At 45.1% G+C, this 13,179-nt stretch overlaps 1 protein-coding gene and 1 long non-coding RNA gene across 2 annotated transcripts in view; one reads left to right on the top strand and one right to left on the bottom strand.

Annotated features, from left to right (window-relative positions):
• Positions 1-524: 524 nt before the first annotated feature.
• Positions 525-1,248, top strand: LOC115402480 (uncharacterized). Its single transcript, XR_003933129.1, has 3 exons — positions 525-628; positions 756-827; positions 1,224-1,248. It is a non-coding gene; the product is annotated as an uncharacterized LOC115402480 (long non-coding RNA).
• Positions 1,249-7,111: 5,863 nt separating this feature from the next.
• Positions 7,112-13,179, bottom strand: part of LOC115402427 (NLR family CARD domain-containing protein 3-like) — a gene marked incomplete at its 5' end in the record, with an annotated part of 35,705 nt that continues 29,637 nt past the window's right edge. The window contains one exon of the mRNA XM_030110973.1: positions 7,112-8,040. Coding sequence (XP_029966833.1) covers positions 7,511-8,040 — 530 coding nt within the window. The remainder of the gene's footprint in view (positions 8,041-13,179) is intronic.

Here is a 13,179-nt window from a genome sequence, read left to right as displayed (position 1 = left end):
AAGTACAGCCTTATAAAACAATTCTCCTGTCATCAACCAGCTCTTCTTCTGAGCTGGCCTCATGTTGACAAGCATGTAGTCTCTGCACAATTCCTAATGTAACCCAGGTTACCAGGCCTCATGAACAGTCCAGCTCACCAATTGATTTATTAGATCAATAAATTAATAAATTCATATTTTTCTTCATGTGACAAATAAGTTACAGTCCTGAATAAATAGTGAATAAATAGGATTTATGGTTAAAAATCATAAATATGTTAAAAGATTAAAAAGATCAACACAGAGAAGTTCATTTATTTGTTAAAAAGAGTATTTTATTTCATTTCGAGTGTGGCAAAAGATGTGTGTAAAAGATTCGGGTGACATGAGATGATGTAATGGTGTAACCAATCAGACGACACCAGGGCGTACGTGCCTGAGAGCTTCCGGTTTTTTTCTCTCTCTCTGCCGCATCGTGTTAGAGGCAGCGCTTGTTAGCTTCTGCTGCAGACTACGCCGGTTTTTTTGTCTAAAAGAGCCAGATTTTCCAAGTCTAAGCCACTTTTATGGTTGGAGCAAAGAGTGGAGCCCTTCTCTTTTCATGGTAGATGAGCGGACCGTGTGTTTAACAACGGAAACGGAGGAGAACGTGAGTAGCATTTGGCGTTAGCATTCGGCGCTAGCATGCGGCGCTAGCTCCAGTCATTAGCCACATCCCAGGCTAAGCTGTAAAAGTTACACATTACTGAATCCTCATGTCACTTGTTTCTTAAAAGCGTGGATCCTGGACTGATGAGAGCCCTGTATTGTGCCTTGTGCCTGGAGTGTGTGTGAACTGTGAGCCTCTGGTGAGTAACTTTTACTGAAGTTATGTTGCTAAATGGAGTGAAATGTGCTGTTTCTGTTGATGGTAATATGGATCAATGAGTTTCTTCAATGAATGTGGTGGTTAAAATGTTTTGTATGACAGTGTTTGTTTACAGTTGCCCTCATTCTGTGTTGTTTTTTTTTGAGTGGCAGTAGGAAAAGATAAAAGAGGGAAATGAAATGTTCAACTATTTTGCTTCATGTTTAAACTCAGAAAAGTATTCAGTTCATTGAATTTACAGTACTAAGTGGTTAAATTATAAGAAGCTGTGTTAAAAAGTATATGCATAAGAATGTGTGTTTATGTATCTGTTTAAAATTGAAAGTATATTTTGTTTATGAGAACAACACATTGACCCTGTTCTTGGCCTTTACAGGCCGGGTCTTTTTCTTTTCCTCGTCTTTTTCTTTTGTTTTAATTCCCTTCTTTGTTATGGACTCCTGTGCTGACCTTGAAGAAATCTTCTACTGGGGACTCATCTTGTGTCTGTAAGGTAACACGGGACCTCAGTGGTTGTGGCGGGCCAACCCAAGGAAAGAACCAGAGACTGAAATTTTGATAGAGACTGATTTATTTGTGGCTCGTGGTTGATATTTCATTGTTGAAGAGCTGAAAAGCAGAGAAATTATTTTGTTCAATTTATTTATTTTTTTTCTTCTTCTTCAACCATTCTTGTTCAATACAATTCATTTAAATACTTATCTTTGATGTGCGTGAAGTTCTTTATTCCGTCACTCATTGCAGTTTGTCAAGCCTCCCTTTCTCCTGTAGCGACCTAGAACCTTCTGATACTGGTCCAAGAGGGAATTGATACACTGATGAAAAATATCTGTATCTCCCAGTTTCTCCACTAACAGTTAGAGCTGAGGCAGGTTACACTAAGACTGGTTTGAAACTAAACCTTTAACAGCAAACTGTTTTGTCTGTCAGAAAAAAAATTATGAATTTTACCCAGTTAAGAGCAGATCTGTGCCTCATAAAGAACAGAATAGACTATTTATCTCACCATGAAGACATTTAGTTATGGAGGCTCGTAGAACAAACTGGTGCAAATAAATGAGGACATTTGCAAATAAAGAATAAGTAATCGAAATCAAAAAGAAGAAAACACTGAACTTGATATACAACAGATCTAAAATATAACACTACTACTACTAAAATACGACTGGAGCTATAATATATAGAAGTATGTACAGATATGGACTTAATACATTTTGAAAATGTGATGATCGAGGGTTGTTTTGTTTTGTTTATTTTTTTTTTGTACTAACCACACATTTTCAGCACAGCGTTTTCAGCCATGGTGATTATAATTCGTGCAAATCGATATTTTAATCCTCTGAATTTCAGTCATTTATTCTAGCAGAGGAGCTGGCAATGTCTTGGATCCATTGTTTTGGCGTTGCTGTGCTCTCTGCTTCAGAAAAATTATACTTATTGGCTGTGTTTTTCAGAGGGCAGAGCTCATTAACATCTTATAAAACGCCGTAAAAATCGCACGTCTTGCTAGTTTAAAACGCACGTTTTTTTTACGGCATTTTATTAAAAAAACAGGCGTTTTTTACTGCATCTTAAGGATCCGAGGCATTGGATTAGTGGCGAACTGTGACTCTTTCCGGTTCAAAGGACGGACCAGTTCTTTCGTCCAATCAGCGACGACTGATGTCACCCACTACTTAACCTGAAGGGGCAGCATTGCGCTAAACAAGCGTACAGCCTGCCGGAAATCATTAGAAGAAGAAGACTGATGTCACCCGATTTCCGTTTTCTCTTTTGCCGTTGTGTTTTCTCTTTTTGTGTTGTGTTTTCTGATTTGGCGTTGTGTTTTCTCTTTTTGTGTTGTGTTTTCTGATTTGGCGTTGTGTTTTCTCTTTTTGTGTTGTGTTTTCTTATTTGCATTCGTGTTTTCTCATTTGCTGTTGTGTTTTGCACCTCAGGGCCACCGTATTTTTCAGAAAAAAAAATATTAAACACAACAGGAAATTTCTCAGTTGAAAGGAATCAGATTTTTGACAAAAGACACATCAAAAGGCTCAAATATGAACGTATTAGGAGCAGAATTAGGATTTTCCATTTAGTGAACGGTTTAAATTGTACTTTGACCTCTGAACTGTATTTCAAAGCAATTAATGACCTGGTTTGGCACACTTACCGCAGACAGATGGAAAGGCGCTCATCAGGTGGAATAGAGCGCCTGTAGTTGGTGTCCTGGTAGGAGATGCGAGCGCCGATGCGGGACAGCAGCTCGTCAAACTGGGCCCGGGAGAGACGGAAGTCCCGCTGAAAGCGTCCTTCATCCTGGTGCAGCTCCTGGAGTAAATGGTGAAACTCACCATACTCTGAACGCCTCTCCAAAATATGATGAATCTAGACACGTCACCTGGACTCGCCACAACGACATTGTCGGGCTTTATTTAGCAAATAAAGAAAAGCCAATGTTTCGATCTCATCCGCCATTGTCAAAAAGACCGCTGGCAACAGAGACGCGAATTCAGCGGCAGCCGCTGTTGGGTCACAAAATGCACACGCGGCCAACCAGGGGCGAATCGCACAAATCGCGCCGCGCTATTCGTGTCCGGTGTGAACGCACCATTAGCCACAAATAGCTCGAATGGGAACGTCGCGGAAGTCTCTGTGAGGAGAGACATCCAGGCGGAATGCGGCGGGTCCCCGCACGCACTGTGGCCCGCACACACGGCTTGGAGACCTCCAGGTCCCCCCGGCGAGGTGAGAGACCCAGCCGCGCGCGGTGCGGCCAGGCCGGCCTGGAGACTTCTGGAGACCCTCGGTGAGAAGAGACATCCAGGCGGAACACGGCGGGTCCCCGCGCGCACCGAGGCTAGGCACCCCTGGAGACCTCTGGAGACTCTGTGGAGCAAGCACCGGGCCATTTACCCACCTCAGCCCTGAGTCTGACCAACTCGGCCCTGGAAGTCAGACGCCCGCATGACTTGACAGCCGAGGCCCAGCCAAAGTGCCTCTCTGCTGGGGAGAGGAGCTCCGCGACGTTCCCATTCGAGCTATTTGTGGCTAAGTTAGCCAAATAAACCGTCAGCTGACCCTCCTGAAGACGGTAGACAAGCTGACTTTATGATAACACTGGCAATGGATGAAAAAATATAGCCGAAATGAGCGATTTTGCAGAGATTATGTCCCAAACTGAAGCTCCCTTGCCGTGGCCCCCGCTACATCGGTTGGATCTAAATAACTTCTGAAGGACTCCGTGCTGCACAATGTTTGTCTGAGTGTATGAGCATGCACACACCTGGAAATAAGGTCCAGATGTCAAAAAACCGGAGTTGCCCTTTAAGTAAATTCTGACATGGAACAATTCAACTTGTTAGTGAAAGTTTGAAAATTATAAAAATGTCCTCGCTCAGGGTCGTGATCAGGGTCAGGATAGTTTGGAGTTTGATTTTAGTGGCCTTTTATCAGACCCCCCCCCCCGAGTGGTGACCAGTGGAAAAAAATGAGTTTGTTGAGTCAGTGACAGGCCATGTTGCTGTCACCTTGTCAGTTTAAAGACCGAGGCCATATGCTTAAGGGTTCAAGATGTGAGTGAGTGAGTAACCCATAGGGTTGAATGGAGCTGACCTGAGCTGTAGTTACTGACCTCTGCCTGCAGGGGGCTTCAATATGGTGGAAAATTGAACACTGGCGGTCTATGGCTGTACTGACTTGTGAGGTGAGGGGACAGCAAAACTGGCACGACGGAAGAAGGGAGGTCAGTAAATTACTGGCAACTACTGGCGGGAGCGGCAGCTGCCAGCAGGTCACACTGGAGGCTGCCGGGGTCAGTAATCGCGCTCGGCCCTGCTGCAGTTAATGTCAAAGCAAACCATATGACAGTTAAATAGTTTAATGTCACGTTAACATATAAAACTATATACAGTAGTTTTTTAAGTTTGACACTAAGTCTACTATGCCATGTTTATGACAGGTTCTGTTGTCTTTGTTTATGACAAGTTGTCATAACAAAGACATCTCCAACAATGTCAACTTGCATTAAAAATTTACATAATCTACCGAATGACATTAATGACAACTGTCATAAGTATTTATAAATATTCATGACGAGTGTCATGTCATGATTGTGACAGTGTTATGTCAGTGTTATGAACCCCCATTGAAATAAAGTGATACCAAAAGATAAAATATATACATTCCATTAGGGAAATGAGCTGTTCTACATTTATATGAAAATCCTCGGAGCTTCTGGACTCAAATGAGCTGCAGACTTTTTAATAAACTACATTTCTTAGATTTCTATTGTGAATAAAGCTAATCTTTCATTAACTACTGCGTTTGTGTTGTGTGTTTTTAACAGTTTGAATTCAGATGACCTTGAGTGACCTTCCACTCTTAAAGCAGAGGATTTAATCTGCTGTGGCTCCGTCCTCTGGAGCTGGAGCAGCTTCAGCAGTGTTGATGGGAATGTTGGAGCGTTCTTCTAGAACAGGATGTGGTTCCAACAGACTTTGCTGGACGGATGGAAAGAAGAACCCAGATGGAAGTTCAGAGTTTCTGCTGAGACATTCATTCATGAGGACCCATAGTTTAGGACAGAAACGGGACAGGAACCTCACAGAACAACCAGGTTCTCATCAGATTGTGTTGAACATGATTCAAAATAACATTTTTCTGTCTATTATGTTCACAAACATCAAGAAGTCACAAGCAAAAGGAGACCACACTATGGCACGTGTTTAATCCCAAGAAATTTTATGGGCTCTATGTACAACTCAATCACTTCCTGAACTTCAGGTGACTCTTTGCTTCCTGTCTTTCATGACAGGACGAGCTGATTAATGCAGGTGTGTCTGACCATTACTGTTGTGGTTACAGAAGTCAAGTGAAGTTGTGCATAGAGTCCATTCATCAATTGAATGAATGAATGAATTATGTGTTTATTAGTCTCACAAGGGGAAATTTCATATCTGTCCCGACAGCCCTCTTCAGGCGCCTGACATGGGCTTAAAAAACAAAGTGAGTGAGGGGGGGCGGGGGTCAAATAAAGGTACATCATTACAGACTATGCTTCCTAGGGGAAACAAAGTAAGGATGAGTGACCAAAAAAACTAACCCGTGCACACAAACAGCAAAGACATAAGACAGTTGTATCAGTTCAGCAGATCAACCGTCGCAGCTTCTTCAGCGCGCCAGGTCAACCCCACTGTTCGTCAGCAGAAAGGTCGGGGAGGCAGTTGGTTGGGGGTATGGAGACGTCGTGAGTGCAGGTGTGAGGCTATCAGTTCATCAGTCCATTTATGTGTGTGTGGTTGGCCCGTCCCCCTCTGCGCTCCGGATAGTGCTGACCCACTCGCAGATGGTAGTCACTATGGATACAGCCTCGTCAGAAGCAGTCCAGTGAGATTGGGTGTGTAGGGAGTGAGACAAGAAGAAGATAGACAGCAATCATTTAGTCCTTGGGCTTTTCAGGGGGAATTGTTTAGAATTCCAAGGGGCACCAAATGCAATCAGAACTTATCTTGTTTTTGTTGTGGAAAGAGCCGTTTTGACCTTCCTCGGCTTGGTTCTCAGCTTTTCAGACAGCAGCTGGGTTAAGACTTCTCGAGATGAAATAAATCTTGAGTCTCAAGTCGTCCACAGCCCCATTCAAATTGTCCACCTTTCGAAAGAGTTCGCACAAACGGTCAGCGTCAGCTTTTGCCCGTTAATTTGAAAAGGCTGTCATCCCTTGGACATCTGTTGCATTGACAGTCTTCTTAATCCTCCAGAGGATCAGGCTGTAGCACAAGCCAATCAGCAGCAGACCAATCATCATAAATCCAAATATGTACACATCTTCAATGTCCTTGACAGACAGGAGTGCCAGGCATATGACACCGCTCCACTGGCCAGGGGCATTCATCCCATACCCAGCATGCCAGGTCCCATCCGGACAGGCAGGTTCTCTCTCTCCTGTGCTCTTTGTTGAAAAAAATCGTATCAATTGTGATTACTCCAGTCAAACAGAAAGGACAAAAGCAGCAGCAGAGACAAGAGGGAGGGAGAATAGGGAGTGATAGAAAAAGCGTCCGCCTCCTCCGAGAGCCAAGCCGTCAATTCGTCAGTTCAATAAAAGGTTATTTTTTCACCCTCAGAATCACTTGTTCACATCACCACAACCATCCTGATATCAAACAGAACTGTCACATGATCAGAGAGAAGCAGTGAACTGAACTCTGAACCATCATGGAGCTCTTCATTCAAGCTGCTCTGCAGACTTTTGGCCACCAGGTGGCGCCAAATAGTACTGTGTAGAGACGCTTCCATCCAGGCTTCAGAGCTTCAGAAAGCTTCATTTGTCCATCAGGATTAAAAAGAGCTTCACTTCCAGCCTGGCAGCAGACTGACAGACTCAGACTCTCAGTCAGACTCTCCTTCAATCAGTCCAGCTGAGACCAGACTGGTCCAGTCAGGACCGGCTGGGCTGGAACAGAAGACAAACATCAAACTTTGATCAGAAGAGTCCTGTCCTCATGGTCTCCATCGTTGCTGACAAAGACTTGAGGAGGTCAGAAAACATCCTGAAACTTAAAGTGACCACATATTTACAAAGTGTTGGAGGCTCCGTCTGTGAGCCCTGCTGAACTCCACTGATGTTCTCTGATCTCTGATTGGTGCTGACAGGACTGCTGTCAGAGACAGAGACCGTCCCTCCTACAGAGGACACAGACTCACTGAAGAACCAGAGTCCCAGACTGTAAATCCAGCACAGAGAGGTTGAGAGAATGTGGTGTTGAAGGTGTAGAGGTGGATCAGAGAGTCAGAGGAGACTCTGAAGAAGGACAGAGAGCCAGCAGGACAGTCCACATACACTGCTACTCTACCAGAGGAGGAGGAGGAGGAGATGGATGTTCTTCTGTTATTGTGCCAGACATAGTAACCTTCATCAGAGCAGTACAGACTCCAGGACTGATCATTCCCTCCAAACCAACACTCATCACTGTCTCCTCTCCTCCTGATTCCTCTGGAACTCACTGATACATAAACTTTCCCGCTCCACTCGACCTCCCAGTAACATCGACCACTCAGATCATTTCTACACAGCAGCTGAGGACAGTAATCAAATCTGTCTGGATGATCAGGATACGGCTGCTCTTCCTCCACACATGTCACCTTCATGTTGTTGTTCGACAGTTTGAGATTTCTGCTCATTGAGTTTGTGTCCAGTTCAAGCTGAGAGAAATCTGATGGAGAGAAAGAGAAAAGTCATCCTCTGACACATGTGATGGATTTCTTCTTTCTGGACTTCATGACATGTTGTTCATTCAGAGAAAGTTTCATGAGGACACTTTTTGTCAGACTTCTCTTGTCAGTAATTTTTGAACAACCTGATCTCACAGAAATGCATGAAATGAGCACAAGGAGGAGACGGACAAGAGAGTAGAGCTGGGTGTCGTTTATTCACAGCACACTGGTGACAGCTGTCATTTCAGGAAGCAACTCCATGACAGATCATTTCCGCCCTTTTAAACCCCACCAACAGTGCACCACACCTTCTCACGTGACTAAACCCCGCCTCTTCTAATGTGAGGAAACACCCTCTCCCAGCAGACACCACAACACATTGTTAGTACCAGATTGTGTGCTCCTATCATGTATTGTGTTGAAAATGCATGTGGGGGTGGGGGCGGCAGTTGTGGGTGGCGGGGGGTCCTGGATGTGGGGTTCGGTGTTCCCTTGCCTTCCGGGGGTGTCTCCCACAGGATGTGACAGTTGGATGACGCGGGAATGTGAGTGTGTTTGGGGTAGGATGGACTGTGTGTGTGTGTGTGTGTGTGTGTGTGTGTGTGTGTGTGTGTGTGTGTGTGTGTGTGTGTGTGTGTGTGTGTGTGTGTGTGTGCATGTGCGTGTGTGTGCGTGCGTGTGCTTGCTAGCGTGTGCGTGAGAGGGTGTGAGTGTGTTGGAATGTGAGTGTGTGTGTGTGTGCGTTTGGTTTAGGGATGAGTGATTGTGTGTGTGCGTGTGTGCATGTGTGTGTCAGTATGAGTGAGTGGGTATGAGTGTTGGGTTGGGGCGGGGGGGAGTGAGGCGGGAGAGGACAGGGGGTGGGAGAGGTGGGCCGGGCGGTGGACGGGCGGGGGGGTGGGTTCCGGGTGGGGGTGGTGGGGTGGGAGGTGGGGTGGGGTGGGGTGGGGGGGGGGGTGATGCCCTGGATCTCGGGGTGCATGGCCGGAGCGCTGGGGGGTGTACTGGCCCGGGGTGGGTAGCCGCCCGTGTGGGCTGGTTCTCCCGGGTGGGTCATGGCCCTTCGCCTGGGTGGGGGGTTGGCTCCTGGGCTCTTGGGCCTTGGGCTCTCGGCCCTGCCCGCCCCGGGCGTCCGGCGCCCGGGGTGGACCGGCTCCTGCCGGTCGTGGCTCCGCGGGGCCCGGGCCCCGGGGCTGCCGGGGTCCCCGGCCGGGGCTTTCCTCTGCCCCGTTTCTGGACCGGAGCGGGGGCGTCTGCCTGGGGGGGCGGCTTGGATCTGGGCTCTGTGATGTCCGCCGGCTGTCTGGGCTCTGAGGGCCTCTCTGGCCTGCTTCTGGCCTTCTCAGAGGTCAGAGGTAATATATGCATGATCACTATCACCATCACTGTCACCATCATATTCACATGATCACGTTGATCTTTAATCACTCTTCACATACTGGGTTACCTTGTCTTCTTGTGGTGGTTAGATTAATGGTGATCTGTAGCAGACCTCTCTTGATGCACGCCCCGAGTTTACTACTAGTTACGACTAGCTATATTCAAAAAAAAAAAAAAAAATACGGTTTGTGGTGTCCTTGCAGTTCCCTCCTCCCCTACACCTCCTTTTATTTTTGTGGCCTGTTCTGTTCATTAATATGGTTTGGAAAAAAAGAAGAAAAAAAATGTATGTATGGTTCTGTAATTTTCTGTGTTGGTTGTCGGCTCTGTTTTGGTGTTGTCTAGATTGGGGGTTTGGGATTGTTCTCGGTTGTGTGTGGTGCGTCGACAACACTGTTTTGTATTGTGACTTTGTACATAGGTTGTGCCGCCCCCCCCTTCCGTTCTCCCTCTCTTTATCTTTCTCTCTTTCTGTTCCTGCTCTCTGAGCATTTCCGTCCCGGTCCTGTCCGGTAGCCATGCCGGATGCCAGCTTTAAATAAAGGCAGCAGCAGGAGGAGACTCAGTCTCGTCCTGCTGCTAATATTAAAATCTGTTCGGATAGTAAAAGGCTACAATCTTACAATATTGCACGCCCCAGCTACCGAACAGGACAAGGGAAAAAAAAAAAAAAAAAAAAAAAAAAAAAGAAAATGCATGTGGTCAACATGCAAACAGTCTCCTCTGAAAGTCAATTAGAATCCATGTTGTGGTGGGAACACGCATTCTCAGCTTCAAAGACGTCACGCCGTGGGTGTTGTTTCATAGATCCCAGAAGTGCAAGTGAAGATTAATCGATGTTCTGAATTGTGCTGCACGATTACCGCAATCACGATCGCAATCGCAATGTCAGCACGTGCAATTACATAGTCGCAAAAGGGGTGCGATTGTGCAATTATTAAAAAAACTGTAAAAAAAAAAAAAAAAAAACCCTAACCCGGAGAGAGAGCAGATTTCTGCTTCAAGTCGTCTGCACTCGCTAACAGGACAGCTGGAGCGCAATTGTTTGGGTGTGTTTGTGCATTTTCAAAGCGTGTCTCGACGTCGTGCGGGGTTTGTTCGCTGCGTGTCTTTGGTCAGGTCAGCACAGGGTGCGCTAGCAAATAACACCAGCATCTCCAGGAGAGGTGGAGCCGTAATGGCGGACGCAGAGACTGGCGGCTCCAGGAGTGACGCTAACAACTCGGGTCTTTTTTTCTTTAATGTTGTGAACTCACAGAAATGCGCTTATTGACCAGAGGTGATAATAGTGATCAGTTTGTTGACAGTGCTATGCACTCTCTAAAATCTGCCCTTGACGTCGTGGCCCCGTTGCAGCTGAAAACCAATCGACCCAGGCGCGTTGCTCCATGGTTTAATTCTGAAACCCGTGTTCTCAAACAAAAAACTCGGCAATTAGAAAGACTGTGGCGTAAATCTACATCGGAACAATCTCTGAAGGCCTGGAAATGTAGCTTGCTAAGCTATAAACAAATTCTTTTTAAAGCCAAGACATTATATTACTCTTGTTTAATAGAAATAAACAAAAATAACCCTCGGTTTCTATTCAACACTGTAGCCAGACTGACAAACAGTCATACTGTAGTGGAACCAGTAATCCCAGAATCTTTAAACTGCCATGACTTTCTTAAATTCTTTAATGATAAAATCATAACCATCAGAGGTAAAATCAGTGAAGCGCTTTCCTCAGATCAAGCTCAGGGAATCCAGCCACTGCCTCCACCTGAAATACCTGAAATACTAGATAGTTTCTCACCAGTAAATGGGGCTGAGATTACTTCAATTGTAATGTCTTCTAAAATCTCGACTTGTCTCCAAGATCCAATTCCAACTAAGCTTTTCAAAGATATTCTTCCAGTTATCTTAAATACGATCATAACTATAATAAATACGTCTCTAGAAATTGGCTATGTGCCACAGTCATTTAAATTCGCAGTAATCAAACCACTGCTGAAAAAAACCTAATCTTGATCCTGATATTCTAGCTAACTACAGACCGATATCAAATCTGCCTTTTATTTCAAAAGTCCTGGAAAAAGTCGTGGTTAAACAGCTTTGCCGCCACCTACAGGACAATAGTTTATTTGAGAAATGTCAGTCAGGATATAGAGCTGATCACAGCACTGAGACTGCGTTAGTTAAAGTCACTAATGACTTGCTATTGGCGGCTGACGCAGGTCTCGTCTCAGTCCTGGTTCTCCTAGACCTCAGTGCAGCTTTTGATACAATTGACCACAATATTCTCCTGCAGAGATTAGAATGTGAGGTTGGCATCAGAGGAAAAGCCCTCTGCTGGTTCAAATCCTATTTATCTAATAGGTACCAATTTGTTCACGTTAACCAACAGTCCTCACCGTGCTCCCAGGTCAGATATGGGGTTCCTCAAGGGTCCGTGCTCGGGCCAATTTTATTTCTGTTATATATGCTTCCTTTAGGGAACATAATTAGAAGTCACGATATCAATTTTCATTGCTATGCAGATGACACACAACTGTATTTATCTATGAAACCTGATCAAACTAATCAAATAGACAGACTCAGTGACTGTATCAGAGAAATTAAATCCTGGATGACTACGAACTATCTCCGTCTTAATCCTGGCAAAACAGAGGTCATTATACTAGGCCCCCATAAACTGAGAGAGTGTCTATCCAAACAGATTATCACCTTAGATAACGTCAGTATATCCTCCTCCTCTACTGTCAGGAACCTCGGGGTCTTATTTGATCAGGATATCTCCTTTAAAGCACACATCAACCTGTCTTGTAAAACAGCATATTTCCACTTGCGCGACATAGCTAAAATAAGAAACATTCTACCTAGAAGCGATGCAGAAAAACTCATCCATGCATTTGTTTCCACTAGACTGGACTACTGCAACTCCCTTCTCGCAGCCTGCCCAAAAAGTGCATTAAAAAACTTTCAGTTGGTTCAAAATGCGGCCGCCAGATTATTAACCGGAACTTGAAGAGGCGAACACATTACTTCCGTTCTAAAATCTCTTCACTGGCTTCCTGTCGAGTTCAGAGTTAGATTTAAAATCCTTCTCCTCACTTACAAAATCCTAAATGGGATGGCTCCGACCTATCTCCAAGATGCTTTAACGCCTTATCAACCAATCAGAGCACTTCGCTCTCAAAATGCAGGGTTACTGGTGACTCCTAGAGTCTCTAAATGGACACTAGGTGGAAGAGCCTTTAGCTATCAGGCACCATTTTTATGGAACCAGCTTCCAAGTGGTGTCAAAGAGGCAGACACAGTCTCCACATTTAAGGTGAGGCTCAAGACGTTTCTCTTCGATGCAGCCTATGATCAGGTCAGCTAGGGATTCTAAACTAAACTAAACTAAACTAAACTAAACTAAACTAAACTAAACTAAACTAAACTAAACCAAACTAAATTAAACTAAACTAAACTATCTAAACTATCCTAACTAAATACTAGTTTAAATACTAAACTATTCACAAAGCTTCCCTAGGAGCTAGAATGCTGTGGGAAGTACGGTGCACTGAGCCCTGTCCTCTAATGTCTGAATGTTCTTCCCTTTAGTCTGTTCATTGCTTTTCACCTGCTGTCCCCCCCTTCGAGGGGGAGTCTTCTCCAGTTTCAGTTGCTGACTCCACTATTACGAGGGCCTACGAACAAGCTCCGTCCGGACCGGGAGGACACTCCTGTCGGTGGTGTGCCCGCGGACTGGCTTCGGTTCTACTTCTGGGATC

The sequence above is a fragment of the Salarias fasciatus genome, chromosome 15, assembly GCF_902148845.1.
Source record: "Salarias fasciatus chromosome 15, fSalaFa1.1, whole genome shotgun sequence".
NCBI lineage: Eukaryota > Metazoa > Chordata > Actinopteri > Blenniiformes > Blenniidae > Salarias > Salarias fasciatus.
The sequence above is the reverse complement of the archived record's forward strand: the minus strand, read 5'-3'. Positions and strand labels throughout refer to the sequence as shown.